Source organism: Vulpes vulpes, chromosome 14 (assembly GCF_048418805.1).
Source record: "Vulpes vulpes isolate BD-2025 chromosome 14, VulVul3, whole genome shotgun sequence".
Classification (NCBI taxonomy): domain Eukaryota; kingdom Metazoa; phylum Chordata; class Mammalia; order Carnivora; family Canidae; genus Vulpes; species Vulpes vulpes.
Window position 1 is genome coordinate 45,328,389 of NC_132793.1, and position 20,076 is coordinate 45,348,464.

Genomic DNA, 20,076 nt, shown 5'->3' on the forward strand with positions numbered 1-20,076 from the left:
CAATGATAACAAAGAGCACCTACAACCTGACATGAAAAACCATTTTGCTAGATTCATGAACTTGGCACTGCTTTCCTGAGGTATAAACCGAGGTCCAAAATTGAAGTGACATGAAATCCAGGAGTCCACCTCTTATGTGTCAGGAGGTGTCACAAAGGGGGTGGTAGCAAAATCTTCCTGAAACCTTGTATTCACTGGGAGGCGGGGCAACTCCCTTTGGAATAAGGGTCCTTGTCAGTTTCCTTGTCTCCAGTCTTAACATAGGAGGTGGGGAAGGGAACATAATATAATCAACGTGGTTCAAGTAGGCTGGATGCAGTTATCTCCTGAAAAATAGACATTTAATTCCTTTTGTACCATTTCCAAGCGACGACCAAATGTGTCCATATTTTTGGGGAGACTTCTCGATCTACATTTTGTGCAAGTAAAACTTTGCACACTCACACGTTATTGTTTCGCAAGCAGCTGTTCTATTGTCAGGGCTGAGCGCAGTGTTTTGGGTTGTCTTCTTTTATGGTGTTTTCTTCTGCTTTTTAAGTGTGGTAGGAAAAAAAGTTTAGTGCAGTGCCCGGCTCAGAAATCCTGAAGAAGGGAGGGAGAGGTGGTAGGAGGGAGAGGGTGAATCCTGGATGCCGCAGGCAAAAGCAACCTAGTGAACCGCTCCTACCCGGCGGCGCTCCCCACAACACCTCAGCCGCTACCAAGGTCGGGGGCTTCGGGCTGGGTCCTCAGGGAGGCTCCTCGTCTCGGGGAGGGCCAGGGTCTCTGCCGCGAGAATTCTGAAGGGTGAGGGGAAAGGGAGACGCCAGACTCGGGAGAGAGAAGCCGCGGAACCGCGCCCACACTGCCTGCTGCCGCGTCACCCACACGGAGAACCTTCCCCGGGCCTCCGAAGCGGCCCGCGCAGGCTCACAGCACGCCCCGCCCCTGGCCCCGCCCCCTGCCCGCCCCGCCCCCCCGCGGCCCCGGCCCCGCCCCCCCGCGGCCCCGGCCCCGCCCCCGGCCCGCCCCGCCCCTCCGCGGCGCCGGCCCCGCCCCCTGCCCGCCCCGCCCCTCCGCGGCGGCCGGCGCCCTGTTTACCGCGGTGCATGGTGGGGCCGTCGCCCCGGACCACCCGGCCCCCCACCCCGCCCAGAACGCGGCTGCTCCTCGGCGGTGCCGGGGCAGGGGGCGCGGCGAGGGCAGCATGCGGCCGGCCTCCCAGCCTTCAGCGCCTCTGGCGAGCTCCGACTACTACGAGAGGCTGGGCCGCCTCCAGCGCGGGCTGCGGGACAGGTACGTCTCCGGGGGCCGGGGCGGGGGGCGGGCCCGGCCGAGGGTCAGCCGGCGCCCTAACTCCGGGGCCTCGCCACCCACCACCTCCGCCCACCTCCGCCGTGTTTCTCAGAGCCCGGGTCCGCCCGGGACGCTCCCCAAGCTCCCGGTGTGGCCTAGAGGACAAAGTTTACCAAATACGGTGCCCCGTCGTCCTTATTGGAGGTCTCCCACCGGAAGATGCGGCCGCGTCACGGAGTTTGCCCAGAAGTGAGCGTGGGAGTTCTCTGGCCTGTCACTCTCATCGCGCCTGTGGATTTCTCTACTCCCCTTCTACATGCCTCCTCCCTTGTCTCTCTTAAGATTGTCATCCCACCCTGACAGCTGCACTGCATCAGTGATGACAGGTCTGGGAGCGCAGGCGGGAGAGTGTGTGTGTGAGAGAGAGAGACAGAAAGACAAGCATATGCGCTGTTGAAATGCAGGAGACATTTTTTTGGGGGGGAACGAGGGCTGGCCGGATTTCCAGCAAAGAGGTGACATTTACAGAAGGAGAAGTCCAGCTTCCAGAGGGTTCATGATACTTTGATTAAGACATGAAAGATGAGAGCCGCTGAAAACATCTAGATCTAAGAGCACAGAGAGAAAATTATAAAGCAATTTACTATAAATAACCACATAAAAGATAAATTGTTGGAACTATTATTCAGCTGCTAAATTAATTGGAGTTGGAAATCTCATTAGTTGACAAGAAAGGAAATAGATATTTGGATCTCTTGATAAACACAGCGTTTAATGAATGTTAAAAGTTACAAAATCATTTCAGTGAAGAGGAGAGCTTTGTGTGTGGCAATTCTAAAATGACAATGATAATTACATATAAGGTAAAGGCAGTAATAGGTGGTTATAAAAAGGAATTATATTCATCTTAGCCTCGATTTAATTCTTGTCAAATATTTATAGAACATCCACAACAGGCCTCCTTAATTGCCCTCACCATATTTTACCCCTTGATCCTTTTCTATATCCTATTTTCTTTCTGACATACTGCCACTCACCCACTCCAGGGACCTCCTCACCTCCAACTTAAAAAAAAAAAAACAAAAAAACAAAAAACAAAACAAAACAAACAAAAAAACACTTCCTGCAGTGCTTTCCCTATGGCAAGTATTGATCAGCCCATTCCCTAATTTATGTTATCTCTATTTTAATAGCACTGTAGATAAATGGCTTGAGTGACTTGCTCCCTGCTTAGAGGGAGAATTCCAGGAGGACAGGAACCATATTTAGCTCTATCTTTAGCTGGTAATAGAGTACCTGAGGTGGAGGAGGAGCTTGACAAATTGTTGAGTGAATGGCAGAAATCCCAAAGTCAACCAGCCAGGACCCAGCAGTTTTGAATGTCATGTATACAACACTGTAGCCACACATTGTCACCAAATCTTGACAATTTGCCAACCAGGGAAAGTGAAGAGTATGATATTTCAAAAATGGTATTATGTCTGCACATACCTTATAATTAAAGGAGAAGACACTGCTCTGCACATCAGCACACCTAAAGTGCTTTTGCTCTGTTAGAAGAGTAGCTTAGTGTTCCTAGGCCTTTAGTTACTTGTATCTCTTAGCCCAAATTCTAATTTTAAAATGTTACTGGTTAAAATAAATAAATAATTAAATGTTACTGGTTTAAATGGCATTCTTTTTGAACTAAGTTCATTGTGAGTTATCATTTTTACTTTCTGTGCTAGGAACACCTGGTGGTTTATAGTCCTTATGGTATAATAACTGTGTAATGATTAGTACTCACTTTATGTTTAACACTTAAAATGTTTTAACTGTTAAGGTGAGGCTGTTGAAATTATATAAGAAATTCAAGTAAAATTTTGTAGCCTAATTCATGGTTCTACACTTGGAGGTTTTTAAAAATTGTTAAGTTGGTACAAAACTGTTGCTGTGTGTTTTCATCTTTCATTTAAAAAAATATTTTTTTAGAGAGGAAGTGTGGAGGGGCAGAGGGAGAGAGAGAGAAGCCCAAGTAGGCTCCTCGCTGAGCGCGGAGCCTGACATGGGGCTTGATCTCACTACCGTGAGATCATGACCTGAGTGGAAATCAAGAGTCAGATGCCTATCCACCTGAGCCACCCTGGTGCTCCTTATTTTTTCATCTTAAAAGTCCATAACTAACTTCTCATGCATAGTAAGTACAGAGGCATATAACTTTGGATGCAGAGAAACGTGGGTTCTGCTCTACAAAGAATTGTGTGACTTTGAGCAGGTTGTTTAGCTTCTCTGAACCTTGGCTGTTCACCAGAAATGAGGAGCACTGAATTACATGTATGGTAAGGCCACAGATTCGTTTTTTTCTCTAGTAATGAGCTTCAAACTAAAAGAGTTGAATGTTGTAGTTTTACAAAGAAACAAGTAATGAATATCATTGTTTGTATCCTATTTGAGTGTTTGAATGTACCTGCTTTTTGTTTAGTTTTGTTTTTTAATCACTCTCACTGACCACAAGGTCTCTAAAACTTCAGAGTCATTTTAAAGGCTGCATCCCTGGGTCATCCCAGCTGCTTTATCAGTCCAGAAATTTCCTGGGGGTAGGAGATAAAAACAGCCTGCCCTTTTCTGGCCTTCTTAGAGCTGGCTCACTGATGGTCTAATATAGCTGGTCTAATAACTGGGCCTTTCCCTGGTAAGTAGTATATTTCTAGCCCAGTTTGTCTTAGCTGAAGTCACACATAAATGTACTTTTACATTCTTAATTTTTTCCTCTTTGAGTATGGTGTTTTCTCTGCACTCTGGTGAAATCAATCATAGAATCTTAAAGAGCCTGCTGGAGTGACTTTGTTACAGTGTGTGTAGTGCCACATGCATGGTAGAAACATGTGAGTGGAATTGACTCTTATAATTGTATAAAAACATCCCTTTAAAAGGCCCATTAACCAGTTTTTTCAATGCCAGTATTGATTCAGAGTGAGATATCATAATAGTCCAGAAATTGATTCTGAGATACTAGCTAAGTGAAGCTGAAGTTGGTATTGAGACAAAAACAGAATAACAAGTGCTTAAAAGGAGAAAAGGGAATCATGTGGCTACACTCTTAAGGACTAGCAGCTGTGTAAACTTTTGAATGGTCGAGGTGAGGGATGCAGGTGACTAAAACCATGGACTATATTATGGGTATACGTCCCAGGGTTGGGTGTTTCAGAGATTCTGAGATAAAGATTTAGTATGTAGGGGTTGCAAGGTCATCTTCCCCATAAACCTTTCTCTGGCTTTTTATTGGAGTAAATATCTTGTTTTAAGTCTTACATTTAAAATAGAAATGAAAGACAGCATTCAGAAGCTCTGCAGCATGGATGAGGAGGTTGAGAAAAGGGCCTGTGATGAGATTAATGAGATTAGCATCATGTTGTACGCAGTGGAAGGCCAGGAAGTGTTTGTAGTTTTTCACCATCTGAAGTGCCATAATAGGTAAGTGTGACTGGCAGATGTGTTTATCTACTGAAGACAGAGGAGCAATGAAGAAGTTCTATGTTCATGATGAAAAAGAACTTGCTGCACAGGAGGTGATGGATTCCTAAAAAGACTGTGGTCTTTTTTCACTAGAGGTTGTAGGTGAATTTTTAAAATTATTTTGAATTAAATTCAAGCTTACAAAAAAGTTGCAAGTATAGCAGAAAGACTTTTAGTATTTCCCTCACCCAGATTCCCACTCTTAACATTTCATTATATTTTTTCTGTTTTTGTCTATCTGCCTGTCTAAAATTATTAGTCTTTTCTGAACTATGTGAGAAACTGCAGATAATGATGCCCCATTACTCCTAAAAACTCAAGTGTCTATTTCCAAAAATAAGGATGTTCCCTGACATGGATGCACCCTATGACTCTCCTAGTGTGGAAATCAACACTGATACCAGTCCACAGACTCCAATCACATTTCACTACCTGCCTATTTTGCCAACTGTCCTAAGACTGTTTTTCTTTTCTTTTCTTTTTTTTAAGATTTATTTATTTATTTATTCATGATAGACAGAGAGAGAGAAAGAGAAAGGCAGAGACACAGGAGGAGGGAGAAGCAGGCTCCATGCCGGGAGCCCGACGCAGGACTCGATCCTGGGACTCCAGGATTGCGCCCTCGGCCAAAGGCAGGTACTAAACCGCTGAGCCACCCAGGGATCCCCAAGACTCTTTTTTCTTTTCTGGACCAGGATCCCATCTGTGTACTCATTTGTTACATCCTTTCAGTCTCCCCCAGTATGGAGCTATTCCATAGTTGTTTCCTATCTTGTATTCTGACAATTTCATGGAGTCCAACTTCTAGAGGGTAATCCTCAAGCTGGATCCATCTAATGGTTCCTCATGATAAGACAATGATCACACTTTCTTGGCAGGAATAACACAGAAGTGAAGCAGGATGTCAGGGCACAAGGTCACAGATACACTTAAGGGTCTGTCTTTGTAATTTAATGATAGATGGCTCACTGTTCATTCTTCATGAACTAAGTATCCTACTAATCATGAAATTTTAGAAGCCGCGAAAGTGACTAATAAACAATTCTAACATGGAAGCAATTATGCCATATTTGCTTCTCTTCTAAGTTCACTCTTATTTTTTTAAATTTTAGTTTAAATTCAGTTAACATATAATATATTATTAGTTTCAAAGGTAGAGTTCATCAAAGGTGGTTCATCAGTAGCTTATAACACCCAGTGCTGCTCAAGGTGGTTCATCAGTAGCTTATAACACCCAGTGCTGCTCATCATATCACATGCCCTCCTTAATGTCCATCATCCAATTACCCAGCCCCCCACCCACCTCCTCTTTAGCAACTCTCAGGTTGTTTCCTAGAGTTAAGAATCTCTTATGGTTTATCTCCCTCTCTGATTTCATCTTATTTTATTTTTCCCTCCCTTCCCCTATGGTTCTGTTTCTATTTTTGTTTTTAAGATTTTATTTACTTATTCATGAGAGACACAGAGAGAGGCAGAGACACAGGCAGAGGAAGAAGTAGGCTCCCCTTGGGGAGCTTCATGTGGGACTCGATCCCAGGACCCTGGGATCACGACCTGAGCCAAAAGGCAGAAACTTAACCACTGAGCCACCCAGGTGCCCCTTTATTGTTCTGTTTTGTTTCTTAAATTCCACAGATGACTGAAATCATATGGTATTTGAGCTTCTCTGACTGACTTATTTTGCTTAGCATAATATCTTCCAGTTCCATCTACATCATTGCGATCTCTCTCTCTCTCTCTCTCTATATATATATATATCATATCTTCTTTATCCATTCATCTGTTGATGGACACTTGGGCTCTTTGCATATTTTAACTATCATGGACATGGCTGCTATAAACATTGGGGTGCAGGTACCTCTTTGAATCTCTATGTTTGTATCCTTTGGGGTAAATACCTAGTAGTGCTATTAATGAGTCATAGGGCAGGTCTATTTTTAACTTTTTAAGGAACCTCTATATTGTTTTATAGAGTGGCTGGACCAGTTTGCATTCCCACCAGCAGTGCAAGAGGGTTCCCCTTTCTACAGCCCTGCCAACATCTATCATTTCCTGACTTATTCATTTTAGCCATTCTGACTGGTGTGAGGTGGTATCTCATTGTGGTTTTGATATGTATTTCCCTGATACCTAGTGATGTTGAGCTTTTTTTTTTTTTTCATGTGTCTATTGGCCATTTGTATGTCTCCTGTGAAGAAATGTCTGTTCCTGTCTTCTGCCCATTTCTTGGCTGGATTGTTTATTTTTTGGGTGTTGAGTTTGATAAGTTATTTATAGATCTTGGATACCAGCCCTTTATCTGATAAGACATTCTCAAGTATCATTTCCCATTCTGTAGATTGTCTTTTGGTTTTGTTGATTGTTTCCTTTGCTGTGTAAAAGCTTTTTATCGTGATGAAGTCCCAGTAGTTCATTTTTTATTTTGTTTCCCTTGCCTTTAGAGACCTGTTTAGCAAGAAGTTGCTGCAGCTGAGGTCACAGACGTTGCTACCTATGTTCGCCTCTAGGATTTTAATGGATTCCTATCCCACATTTAGGTCTTTCATCCATTTTGAGTTTATTTTTGTGTATGGTATAAGTACCTCATACAGGAATTCAGCAAAGTGGCAGAATATAAAATCAATGCACAGAAACCTGTTGCATTTCTATACATTAACAATAAGACAGAAGAAAGAGAAAATAAGGAATTGATCCCATTTATGCAATTGCACCGAGAACCATAAGATACCTAGGAATAAATCCAAAGAGGTAAAGGATCTGTCCTCTGAAAACTGTAGAACACTTATGAAAGAAATTGAGGAAGATACAAAGAAATGGAAAAACAAGGGGCAGGCAAGATGGTGGAGGAGTAGGGTCCCCAAGTCACCGGTCCCCACCAACTTACCTAGATAACTTTCAAATCATCCTGAAAATCTGGGAATTCGACCTGATATTTAAAGAGAGAACAGCTGGAACTCTACAGAGAGAAGAGTTTGTGCTTCTATCAAGTACAATTCGTTTTTAGCCACTCTGCGTTAGGCAAAATGACTAGAAAGAAGAACTCCCCACAAAAGAAAGAATCAGAAACAGTACTCTCTCCCATACAGTTACAGAATTTGGATTACACTTCAATGTCAGAATGCCAATTCAGAAGCACCATTATAAAGCTACTTGTGGCTCTGGATAAAAGCATAAAGGATTCAAGAGACTTCATGACTGCAGAATTTAGATGTAAATCAGGCTGAAATTAAAAACCAATTAAATGAGATGCAATCCAAACTGGAGGTCCTAATGACAGGGTTATTAAGGATAGAGGGAACATTCCTCAGCATCTTAAAAGCCATCTATGAAAAGCCCACAGCAAATATCATTCTCAATGGGAAAATACTGGGAGCCTTTCCCCTAAGATCAGGAACACGGCAGGGATGTCCACTCTCACTACTGCTATTCAACATAGTACTAGAAGTCCTAGCCTCAGCAATCAGGCAACAAAAAGAAATAAAGGCATTCAAATTGGCAAAGAAGAGGTCAAACTCTACTTCTTCACAGATGACATGATACTGTACATAGAAAATCCAAAAGACTCCGCCCCAAGATTGCTAGAACTCATACAGCAATTCGGCAGTGTGGCAGGATACAAAATCAATGCTCAGAAATCAGTGGCATTTGTCTACACTAACAGTGAGGCTGAAGAAAGAGAAATTAAGGAGTCAATCCCATTTACAGTTGCACCCAAAAGCATAAGATACCTAGGAATAAACCTAACCAAAGAGGTAAAGGATCTGTACCCTAAAAACTATAGAACACTTCTGAAAGAAATTGAGGAAGACACAAAGAGATGGAAAGATATTCCATGCTCATGGGTTGGAAGAAATAATATTGTGAAAATGTCAATGCTACCCAGGGCAATTTACACATTTAATGCAATCCCTATCAAAATACCATAGACTTTCTTCAGAGAGTTGGAACAAATAATCATAATATTTGTGTGGAATCAGAAAAGACCCTGAATAGCCAGGGGAATATTGAACAAGAAAACCAGAGCCGGGGGCATCACAATGCCGGATTTTAAGTTGTACTACAAAGCTGTGATCATCAAGACAATGTGGTACTGGCACAAAAACAGACACATAGATCAATGGAACAGAATAGAGAACCCAGAAATGGGCCCTCAACTCTATGGTCAACTAATATTCGACAAAGCAGGAAAGACTATCCACTGGAAAAAGGACAGTCTCTTCAATAAATGGTGCTGGGAAAATTGGACAGCCACGTGTAGAAGAATGAAACTAGACCACTCTCTTTCACCAGACACAAAGATACACTCAAAATGGATGAAAGATCTAAATGTAAGACAAGAATCCATCAAAATCCTAGAGAACACAGGCAACACCCTTTTTGAACTTGGCCACAGCAATTTCTTGCAAGATACATCTAGGAAGGCAAGGGAAACAAAAGCAAAAATGAATTATTGGGACTTCATCAAGATAAAAAGCTTCTGCACAGCAAAAGAAACAGTCCACAAAACTAAAAGACAACCTACGGAATGGGAGAAGACATTTGCAAATGACCTATCAGATAAAGGGCTAGTATCTAAGATCTATAAGGAACCTATTAAACTCAACAGCAAAGAAGCAAACAATCCAATCATGAAATGGGCAAAAGACATGAAGAGAAATCTCACAGAGGAAGACATAGACGTGGCCAACAAGCACATGAGAAAATGCGCCACATCCCTTGTCCTCAGGGAAATACAAATCAAAACCACAATGAGATACCACCTCACACCAGTGAGAATGGGGAAAATTAACAAGGCAGGAAACCACAAATGTTGGAGAGGATGTGGATAAAGGGGAACCCTCTTGTACTGTTGGTGGGAATGTGAACTGGTGCAGTCACTCTGGAAAACTGCGTGGAGGTTCCTCAAAGAGTTAAAAATAGACCTGCCCTATGACCCAGCAATTGCACTGTTGGGGATTTACCCCAAAGATACAGATGTAGTGAAACAGCAGGACACCTGCACCCCAATGTTTAAAGCAGCAATGTCTACAATAGCCAAACTGTGGAAGGAGCCTCGGTGTCCATCGAAAGATGAATGGATAAAGAAGATATGGTCTGTGTATACAATGGAATATTCCTCAGCCATTAGAAATGACAAATACCCACCGTTTGCTTCAACGTGGATGGAACTGGAGGGTATTATTCTGAGTGAAGTAAGTCAATTGGAGAAGGACAAACATTATATGGTTTCATTCATTTGTGGAATATAAAAAATAGTGAAAGGGATTGAAGGGGAAAGGAGAGAAAATGAGTGGGAAATATCAGAGAGGGTAACAGACCATGAGAGACTCCTAACTCTGGGAAACAAACAAGGGGTAGTGGAAAGGGAGGTGGGCGGGGGGTTGGGGTGACTGGGTGACGGGCGCTGAGGGGGGCACTTGACGGGATGAGCACTGTGTGATATGCTGTATTTTGGCAAATTGAACTCCAATAAAAAATATACAAAAAAAGAAAGGAAAAACATTCCATGCTCATGGATTGGAAGAATAAATATTGTTAAAATGTCTATGTTACCCAGAGCAATCTACACATTCAATGTGATCCGTATCAAAATATTGTCGATTTTTTTTTCCTCAGAACTGGACAAATAATCCTAAAATTTGTATGAAACTAGAAAAGACCCCAAATAGCTAGAGGAACGTTAAAAAAGAAAACCAAAGCTATTGGCATCAGAATTCTGGACTTCAAGCTATATTGCAAAGCTGTATAATCATCAAGACAGTGTGGTACTGGCACAAAAACAGACACATAGATCAGTGGAACCGAATAAAGAACCCAGAAATAGACCCTCAATTCTATGGTCAACTAATCTTTGACAAAGCAGGAAAGAATATTCAATAGACAAAAGTCAATCTTCAACAAATGGTGTTGGGAAAATTGGACAGCCACATGCAGAAGAATGGAACCAGACTACTTTCTTACAGCCATACAGAAAAATAAGTTCACTCTTATTTCACAAAGTAAAGATGTGTGTGGTGCTACTACCTAAAATGGCATCTCTTTGATTTTTCTCTTTCGGAATCTTGTTTCTGTTTTAAATATAGGTACAGGGCAGCCCAGGTGACTCAGCGGTTTAGCGCCATCTTCAGCCCAGGGCCTGATCTTGGAGACCCAGGATCCAGTCCCATGTCGGTCTCCCTACAAGGAGCCTGCTTCTCCCTCTGCCTGTGTCTCTGCGTCTCTCTCTCTCTCTCTCTTTCTCATTAAACATAAATAAAATCTTTTAAAAAAATAAACAGGGACACCTGGGTGGCTCGGCAGTTGAGTGTCTGCCTTCAGCCCAGGGCGTGATCCTGGAGACCCAGGATCGAGTCCCACATCGGGCTCCCTGCATGGAGCCTGCTTCTCCTTCTGCCTATGTCTCTGCCTCTCTCTCTGTGTCCCTCATGAATAAATAAATAAAATCTTTAAAAAATTAAAAAATTAAAAAAATAAACATAGGTACACCTTAATTAAGAATAGATTGTGTTCCTAAGCAATGATTTGGTATTTGGATTTTGGACCGCATTTCCCTTTAAAAGAATTTGGTTAAATGGTAGTTTCCATTCTAGATTATGCTAAGCAAAGAAATTTACTTAACTTCTAATATAGCTAATAGTAACTTTTGACATTTTTTAAAAAGGGAAAACATATCTGAAGGAAAACAGAAACTGATAATTAAGAGCTCCCAAAGGGGAACATGGGCTCAGCCCCTTTTCCTCAGCAGAGGAAGGTGACCTGAGGTCCCCTTCTGCTGGACTCCTTCTCTTTGATTCACAGTCTCTCTTTTTTTTTATTCTCCATGCCATTTTTCTTGCAGACATTATGCGATTTCTCTTTTAGTTCATGTTAATTTGGCTTCAGTTGAAACTAGTACTTAGGTGGTAGAGCAGAAACCCCTAAGGTCAAACCCCTTGTAGTTAAAACCCCTCAAGGGCTCTTTCTGGGACTGGCTAGTCCTATTCAACAGTTTTACCCCCCAGCCTCTTGGTTTTGACTATTGCCACCTCCTCTGCTGCCTATTTCCTTTACCTCTTACCAGGCTTGGGTAGAGCTGTGTAGGATAAGCTTTGTCTTCTAGCTTACTGTCAGCACTCACCTGAACAGCACAAGCTAAGTCTTTACTGGAGAGTAGTTCCAGGGAATAGCAGTCAGTGACAAATCATCACCATGATGATTTGTGATGTCACAAAGTTATAAAAAAAGAAAGTTATAAAAAAGAAATTCCTCCAAATTCAAAGTAGTAGGGGACTTGTTCTTCATTAAATATGAATGGAACTAGGTCTACTTTTAAAAGACATGGCTCTTCTCAGGCTTGTCTGCTAGGGAGCAGAGCAAGCTACCAGTCTTCAATTGAAAGTGGATTTGTGCGCGTGAACACGGTGAACCCCACAGTGGTGATGACCCCCATGGGCCAGGCCAATTGGAGCAACCCTCAGAAGGCCAAGACCATGCTGGATCGAATCCCACTTGGCAAGTTTGCGGAGGTGTAGAACGTGGTGGACACCATCCTCTTCCTGCTGAGTGACCGGAGCAGCATGACCACGGGTTCCACTGTGCCGGTGGATGGGGGCTTCCTGGCCACCTGAGTCTCTACCTGACACCCCTGCTCCATGCGGCCCCCCCCCCCCCGCCCAGTTTCTCCAATAAACATGAGTCTTCTGCTCAAAAAAAAAAAAAAAAAAAAAAAAAGAAAGTGGATTTGTGGAAGTATGTTGTCTTGACCCTCATTACTCAAACGCCGCTATCTCAGAAAAATCTGGCCATATTTTATTTTACATATTACTCAAATGCCGCTATCTCAGAAAAATCTGGCCATATTTTATTTTACATATTTATCTTATTTATTGTCTGTCCTTCCCCCTAGAATGTTAGATGCCTGACAGTAGAGGCCTTGGCTGGCTTGTTCACCATGTTAGTTTTCAGGCTTGGAATAGTTACTGGTTCATCAAATACTTCACTCAAGAAATACTTGCTGAATGAATGAACCTACTTTCCAGTCTTTTCTTAGTGCCTCTCTCCCATTTGCTTTGAAAATCTTGTTCTTTTTGCTTCATATTGGTATCATTTTGCTTTTTAGATTTCTATGGTGATTGCCAAATATTTTTGTGTTTTGAGTTTCAAACAGCTGGCATTTTCTGCTTCTTAGGAAGACCAGAGGAGCATTCTCACAAAGGTGTAATTTCAAAAGAGATCATGTTCTAAATCCAACTGCCTATTATTTATCAGTGTAATTTATTCATAAAATATTTTCTTTCTATATTATAGTGAAAAAAAGAGACTGGACCTGGAAAGGAAACTTTATGAATATAACCAATCTGATATATGCAGGTAAGATGTGACAGTAGTAACAGTTTTTGAACCAGTTGGTGTATGTTAATCAATAAAAATACAATCCTAATGTATGTTACAGATACCATAATTGCAGTACTTTTACTGTTCTCTCAGGTCTAATGTGTACTTATTTCCAGTAAACACTGAAATTTAATATAATCACTGTCAAATGTAGGAATAAATTTTGTCAAAATTTCTGTAAAGATAAAAATTATTTTCACTATTTGGTATCTTGTGGTATTTCAAGAATCTATTTGGCTTACATGGCTGAGAGTAAGATGTATTATATAGTCTTTCTTATCTTTTTGATCACAATTTAAACACATCAAGCTTATGTAATGATTAAGGCATAATAACTGTGGCTGACCTTTTAACCAATTGTTGAAGGCAGGATTACGTGATGTCTCATTTGTTCATGGATGTTTGTCAATGCCTGAGAAAGTTATTATGAGCAATGGACAAAATCCATGTATCCTTTCTGGGTTCTTCTAATATGAAGAGCCAACTTTTAATATTTTTAATTCTGTTTTATGGAAATTGAACTTTACCCTTAAGCCAAATATGTGGTGTTACCTCCAATGTTATTCATATGAAAAATTTCTGGCTATGATAGCATTAATTTTTTTATTTAGCCACATTATGAGTGAGAAATGAAAACATCTCATCCAGAAGAAAGAGAAAACTTTAAAAGCAAATCACCTATCAGGTCCATTTGGTTTTCTCATTTGCAAAATTAATTTTTGGTTTTAGGTCTCAGTGTATTTTCAAGGATACCAGTCATGGTGGACAGTGATATGTCCCCAGTAGTTCTAGAAGAAACAAAAAAGCAGTGAGATGGTGCAAGGAATAGTAGTATTGTGGACACCATCACCTCAGAAGTGGGCCCAGGTCTGAGAGCGTCCATAGCAGCTGCCATTTTTCTAGCTTGCTGCCAAGAGGGAAGCCAGTGGGGTTGAGATTTTTTCTGCAGCCTGTTCCTGGCTTCCTGGCGACCTTTACCAAGCTGTCAGTTTGCTGAGTTTGTTCCCCTTTCTTACTTAGCCTCTTGTTTCCTGGAAGATGAAAGGAATGATTTGCTAAAAGTATACTTTCTTTGACTGCCTGACAGGATAAAATCCAAACTGGCTAATGTGGCTATTTCAATATGGGCGCCCCCCCCCCCCCCCCCCCCACCCTCAGAAGGCATTGCCTGAGACAAGGGTTTGTATGTAGATGGTAGTTTATTTTAGGAAGTGGTTACATAAAACTGGTGAGCAAGGCTGGGAAGAACGAAGTAGGAGCTGGTCACTGCTCTGGTGGGCATCTGGTGCTCTATCCTTTCAGACCTTCAGCGGAGCCACATAGACTGCTTCTCTGCTCCTCACAAGTGTTCACTTAAGGGAGGAAGGGAACCGTTTATCTACTGGCAACCCCACATTGGGCAGGAACACCCTAAGAGCTGTTAACTCCTTCTCACATCCATGCTGTGAACTCAGAGGAGCAACCCTGCAAAAGCAAGATACTAGGTGCATCTGAGACAGGTGCTACCAGGTGGCTGCAGCCATAGCTAGCAGAGGAAGAGCTAGGCCAAGAACGTGTGAGGAGGGCCTGCAGATATCTGGCACAACAGTGTACCAGACCCTCCATTATCTGCCCCTAGGTTTATCTTCATCACTCTCTCACCAGCCTCCCCTAACATGTTACACAGAATCTTCAGTGTCAGGATGGCACTGAAGCATGACAGGACTTTTTGGTATCATGTAAGCAGGGGGGCTGTGTTGCCAGGTGCCTCTGTTCAGTCTGAGCCCCACCAGCTCAGACTGGGGACAATTACTTCAACACTCTGTACTGTTTCTTCATCTGCCACATGGGGGTAATGGTAGTTATGAGAACTTAACAGAGCCTTGAAGTAGTATCTGACCCAGTGTAAGAGGCAATAATTTATTATTACTGTTTTCGCCAATATTAGTATAGTTATTTTCTTAATTATTGCCTTTGAACTTACCACCATGCTATTTCCCCTGCTTGAGCATTTCCCCTCATCTTCTCTCCCTGGCTTTCCCCAGTTTTGGGTTACCTCTGTGCATCAATCATGTCTAAGTTAAAAATCCATTTCCACTGGGAAGGCTGTCTTAATCCCCTCAATTAGGTCAGGTTACCCAGTCTGTAAGTAAGAGTCCCTGGCAGTTTTCTTCTTAGCATTCATGACACTGTATTAGACTTATCTAATTTTTTGTTTTCCCTGTTGACTAGCTGAGTGGCTTTCCTATTTACATTGCTGAATATACAAATGGCTGTATGGATGGGTGGGTGGACTTCTGTGGTCAGCTCTGAATGCTAATGTGGGAGCAGGAATGAAACTAGACTTTGGGTGGAAAAGACATGGTTACTGTTGTACACATTCCAGTTGGACACTGGCCACCACCACAGCTTCACGAAGTGCCTGCCTGTGTAGGACAATGCTTTAGGTTCCACCTCCATTACTGTCATTTGCGTCAAAAGTGGCAGACATGGACAGTAGTAAAACTAATCTTAAGTGTTTTGTTTAGAAGGAAAAATGGGGACAGCCACTAAAGTCAGCATAGACTTATTAGCATGATAAAGAATTTCTTGAAAATATTTGACCTAGACAGAGGTTTAAGGTCTGTTGCTGATTAGTTTTTAAGCTCTCCAGCATCTTTGCCAATCTGGTCTTGAGGGTGAACATTTTTGTGATTTTCAACTTAGTTTTGCTTGACAGAACAATGTTGAAAAATTGTGAGCACTGAGTAATACACAGAATTGTTGAGTCACTATGTTAAGCACTTGAAACTAATATAATACTCTAAGTTAACTAGAACTGGAATTAAAATTAGAAACTTAATTAAAAAAGACTGTTGAATTATTTTATTGAACTAACAATATAAATGCTTCATACCAGGTACTCTTATCATGTAAAACTTGTGAAGAAAGAGCTAGAATGAGCAGTGTTGGTTCTGTGGGAAGAGTGGGCTGCACAACTTGAGCCATTCAGTGTGCCTTCTGTTCTGTACCTTGGATGAGTCTCTAAAGGTTTTTTTCACAATTTGAGTAGAATTACAGAGCATATGATAATTTTATCATAAAATATTTTAAAAATATAGCATATTATAGTTCCTCATTAAAAATTTTAATATTATCTAAATGAGAGCCTTTGGGGTATTTTAAATTTTGGAATTTCTTCGGAATTTATGGATTGTGGTTTATAGTTTGATTCTATTTCCATAAAGCAGGTAGTTTTGAAATTGTCTGTCGTAAAAAGAATGCTAATGGGCTATTCATCCGACCATGGCCACATAGATATAGCTCTTGAAATCACATTTAATTTTGAGAAAGAAATCCATATCAATCTTTATTGTGTGAATGTTATAATGTAATCTTATATATATTTCTCAGGAGAGTTACGTCTGGATGTGCTACTCAGTGATGATGCATTAATTTCTTCTCTCTAAAAATGCATGTGCATTCTGCTCTTAGCTTTCAGTATTTGGGTAAAATACCTCCAAATACATTGTCTCGTTAATAATTTTGTTAAAGAAAAGTCTCCTCCTTTGATTTGTCAGAGTCTAACTGCATTATTTAAAAATCTGCTTTTTATTTTTCTAGAGTTAAGCTGAAGTATGTTAAATTAAAGAAATACCTGAAGGAAATACGTGAATCAGAAAAGAAGGCTCATACTCGAAACCAAGACTATTTAAAGTGGTTTGAACATGTCCAAGCTCATGTTGGACACTTTACCACAAATACAGAGAAGCTTCAAGAACTGAAGGTAACTTCTTGTTTTGTACTATATTTCTCTCTCTCTCTGTCTCTCTCACTCTCACTCTGGTCTCTTTTGCTAAAATTAGAAGGAGGTAATAGCAGTATGTATCAGATCAGTGGTGGTCAGTAATGTTCAGTTGTTCATCCATAAGATTAACTGCCCATTTTCTCTGTGGATTACCGTGAGGCTAGGTTTTGATTGTGGAACTTGAAATTGCATTTTTTCAATTTCTATTTTAGTTGAAGAATTAATGAAATAGCTTTACTTTGTTATACTACACAACTTGTACAGGCAAGAGCACTACCCACTACCAGGTTCAGCACCTAGCATATGATATTTGTTGGCCTCAAGATTGAATTTGAGCAACATTAGGGATCCCTCTAGAGTCTACCTCCTTCTTTATTATTATTTTTTAATTTATATTTTTTTCATTTATCAAGTTAACTTTGTAAAAAAAATTTTATTTAAGTTCTAGTTAGTTAACATATGGTATAATAGGGCACCCCGGATGGCTCAGTGGTTTGGTGCCAACTTCAGCCCAGGGTGTGCTCCTGGAGACCTGGGATCGAGTCCCATGTCAGGTTCCCTGTATGGAGCCTGCTTCTCCCTCTGCCTGTCTCTGCCTCTCTTTCTCTCTCTCTCTCTCTCTCTCTCTCTCTCTTTCTCTTTCTCTCTCTCTCTCTCTCTCTGTGTCTCTCATGAATAAATAAATAAAATCTAAAAAAAAAACAAAAAACCATACAATATAATATTGGTTTCAGGAGTGGAATTCAGTTATTCACCACTTACATACAACACCTAGTGCTCATGATAACATGTGCCCTCCTTAATACCCATCACCCATCCAATTTATCCTCTACCCACTTTCCTGCATCAACCCTCAGTTCTCTATCCTTAAGAATCTCTTATGGTTTGTTTCCCTCTATCTCTCCCTCCACCCCCCCCCCATATGTCCACCTATTTTGTTAAATTCCACATATGAGTGAAATTTTTTTTTAATTTTTATTTATTTATGATAGTCATACACAGAGAGAGAGAGAGAGAGGCAGAGACACAGGCAGAGGGAGAAGCAGGCTCCATGCACCGGGAGCCTGACGTGGGATTCGATCCCGGGTCTCCAGGATCGCGCCCTGGGCCAAAGGCAGGCGCCAAATCGCTGCGCCACCCAGGGATCCCCATATGAGTGAAATTATATGGTATTTGTCTTTCTCTGACTTATTTCACTTAGCATAATACATTCCAGCTCCATCCATGTCATTGCAAATGGCAAGATTTCATTCTCTCTGGGGATTTCTTCCTTCTTTAATGGATTATTTTTCTGGGGTCTGGGCTCCTCTGTCCTGGTTAGACAGTGTGTTGGGGAGAGACCAAGGGTAGAACTGGCTCCATAGAGTTCGCCTTTATGCTCCTCAACTGTGTGAACCAGAGCAGCTGCACTCTGTGGCCCTCTCTGATTCTGGGATCCCATTCTGTAAGGTGCTGGGCAACCTACAGCTCCACAAATGATGCCAGGTGTGGAGGGCTAGGCCTTTTTGTCACCATTTGTGCTGGCCAAGAGTTGTTGCTCAAGTTAACCCAACTGAATACTGGTTACAGAAGAAGTTGGCTTCAGTACTTCCCTTTCTCTTTTTTTCCTCTGGGAGTTTCCCACACTGAACCTTTATTTCAAAAACACAGAAAAAGGAAAGTAATTATTATAATCAACATTCATGCAATGGTCTGAATGTTTGTGTCCTCCTGAAATTCGTATCTTGAAATCTTAACCCCCAAATGTGATGGTATTCATAGCTGGGGCCTTCGAGACATGCTTATGTCATGAGGTTGGAGAGCTCATGGATGAAATAGGATGCCATCTAAAAAAAGCTCCAGAGACCTTCCTAGCCCCTTCTACAGTGTGGGGATGCAGTGGTGGTGGCTCTGAATGAGGAAGAGAGCCCTCACCAGAAGGTGACCACACTGGTGCCTTGATTTTGGACTTTCCAGCCTCCAAAACTGTGAATGATACATTTCTGATGTTTATAAGCCACCCAGCCAGTGGTGTTTTGTTATAGCAGCCTGAATGGACTAAGACAACTCACATACTTTCTACCAAGATGCAGTAGGTATAAATATTTTACCATATTTGCTTTGAGTACGTGTGTGTACGTACATTTTTTTCGTGAGCCACTGAAAGTATGCTGTAGACACCATGACATTTCTTCCCTAAATACTTGAGTGTGGATCTCCTAAGAACAAGGAAAGTCTCCTACATAATCATACTACCGTTATTACAGCTACCAAAATTAATAATATCATTTAATATCCACCGATATTTAATTTCCCCAATTCCCTCCAAAATTCTTTTTATTTTTCCAGACCAGGAGCCAGCTAGGATTTGCACATTACTTTTGGTTATTGTGTATTTTTTTGTCTTTAAATCTAAGTTAGTCTCCTACCACCCTTCCTTTTTTTTTTTTCATGACACTGACTTTTGAAGAAGGTAGTCTAGTTGCCTATAGAATGATCCGAATTTGACTGGTATTATTTAACTGAAAATTTGGATTAGACCAGCACTGCCCAATGGAACTTTCTGTAGTGATAGAAATGTTCTCTATCTATACTATTGCTGTCTAATAAGGTAGCCACTAGCTACACATGGCTACTGAGCCCTTAAAATGTGGCTTGTGACACCAAGGACTGAGTTTTTAATTTTGTTAATTTTAATTAGTTAAATTTAAAAAGTCATAGCTGAGGTTACTGTTGCATCCCATCAGGAGGCCTCATGAGTCATGCATGATGTCAGGTGGTCTGACCGGAGTGAGGTTGAGTTTGATGCATTGGTTAATATGACAATCTCTAGATCTCTCTATTATATGGTACTTTTATTCCCTTTGCAACTGAGCAAATAATCTATGGAATGATAGTTTGACATCTTAGCAATATCTTGTTCCTCAACAGCTTTTTACCTAGTGGCTTTAGGATCCATCAGTGATGCCTGAATTAGTTATATTGGAGGTTATGAAATGGTGATTTTCTAATTTGGTCTTCTACTTTATTAGCTGACATTCTTCTATAAAGAAGAGCTTTCTTTCCTTCTTTTCTCTCTTTTTTTAGGTATCACCAGGGACTTGTGAATTTTTAGTGTGTTCTTAGTCACTGTAATTATTCTTTTTGTTCATATTTTCCCAAATTTTGCCTGGGAAATTTCCCAGATT

At 41.2% G+C, this 20,076-nt stretch overlaps 1 protein-coding gene across 9 annotated transcripts in view; it reads left to right on the forward strand.

Annotated features, from left to right (window-relative positions):
* Positions 1-1,046: 1,046 nt before the first annotated feature.
* The window catches only part of KIZ (kizuna centrosomal protein), a 111,380-nt gene continuing 92,350 nt past the window's right edge, over positions 1,047-20,076 (forward strand). For 5 of the 9 annotated variants that reach the window (XM_026002328.2, XM_072736521.1, XM_072736523.1 and 2 more), the window contains exons 1-3: positions 1,047-1,275; positions 13,057-13,119; positions 16,726-16,888. In XM_026002328.2, the coding sequence (XP_025858113.1) occupies positions 1,187-1,275; positions 13,057-13,119; positions 16,726-16,888 (315 nt within the window). In that variant the 5' untranslated portion in view covers positions 1,047-1,186. Of the gene's footprint in view, positions 1,276-5,259; positions 5,407-13,056; positions 13,120-16,725; positions 16,889-20,076 lie in introns of all 9 variants that reach the window. The other 4 variants (XM_072736518.1, XM_072736520.1, XM_072736522.1 and 1 more) reach the window with 1 other exon arrangement.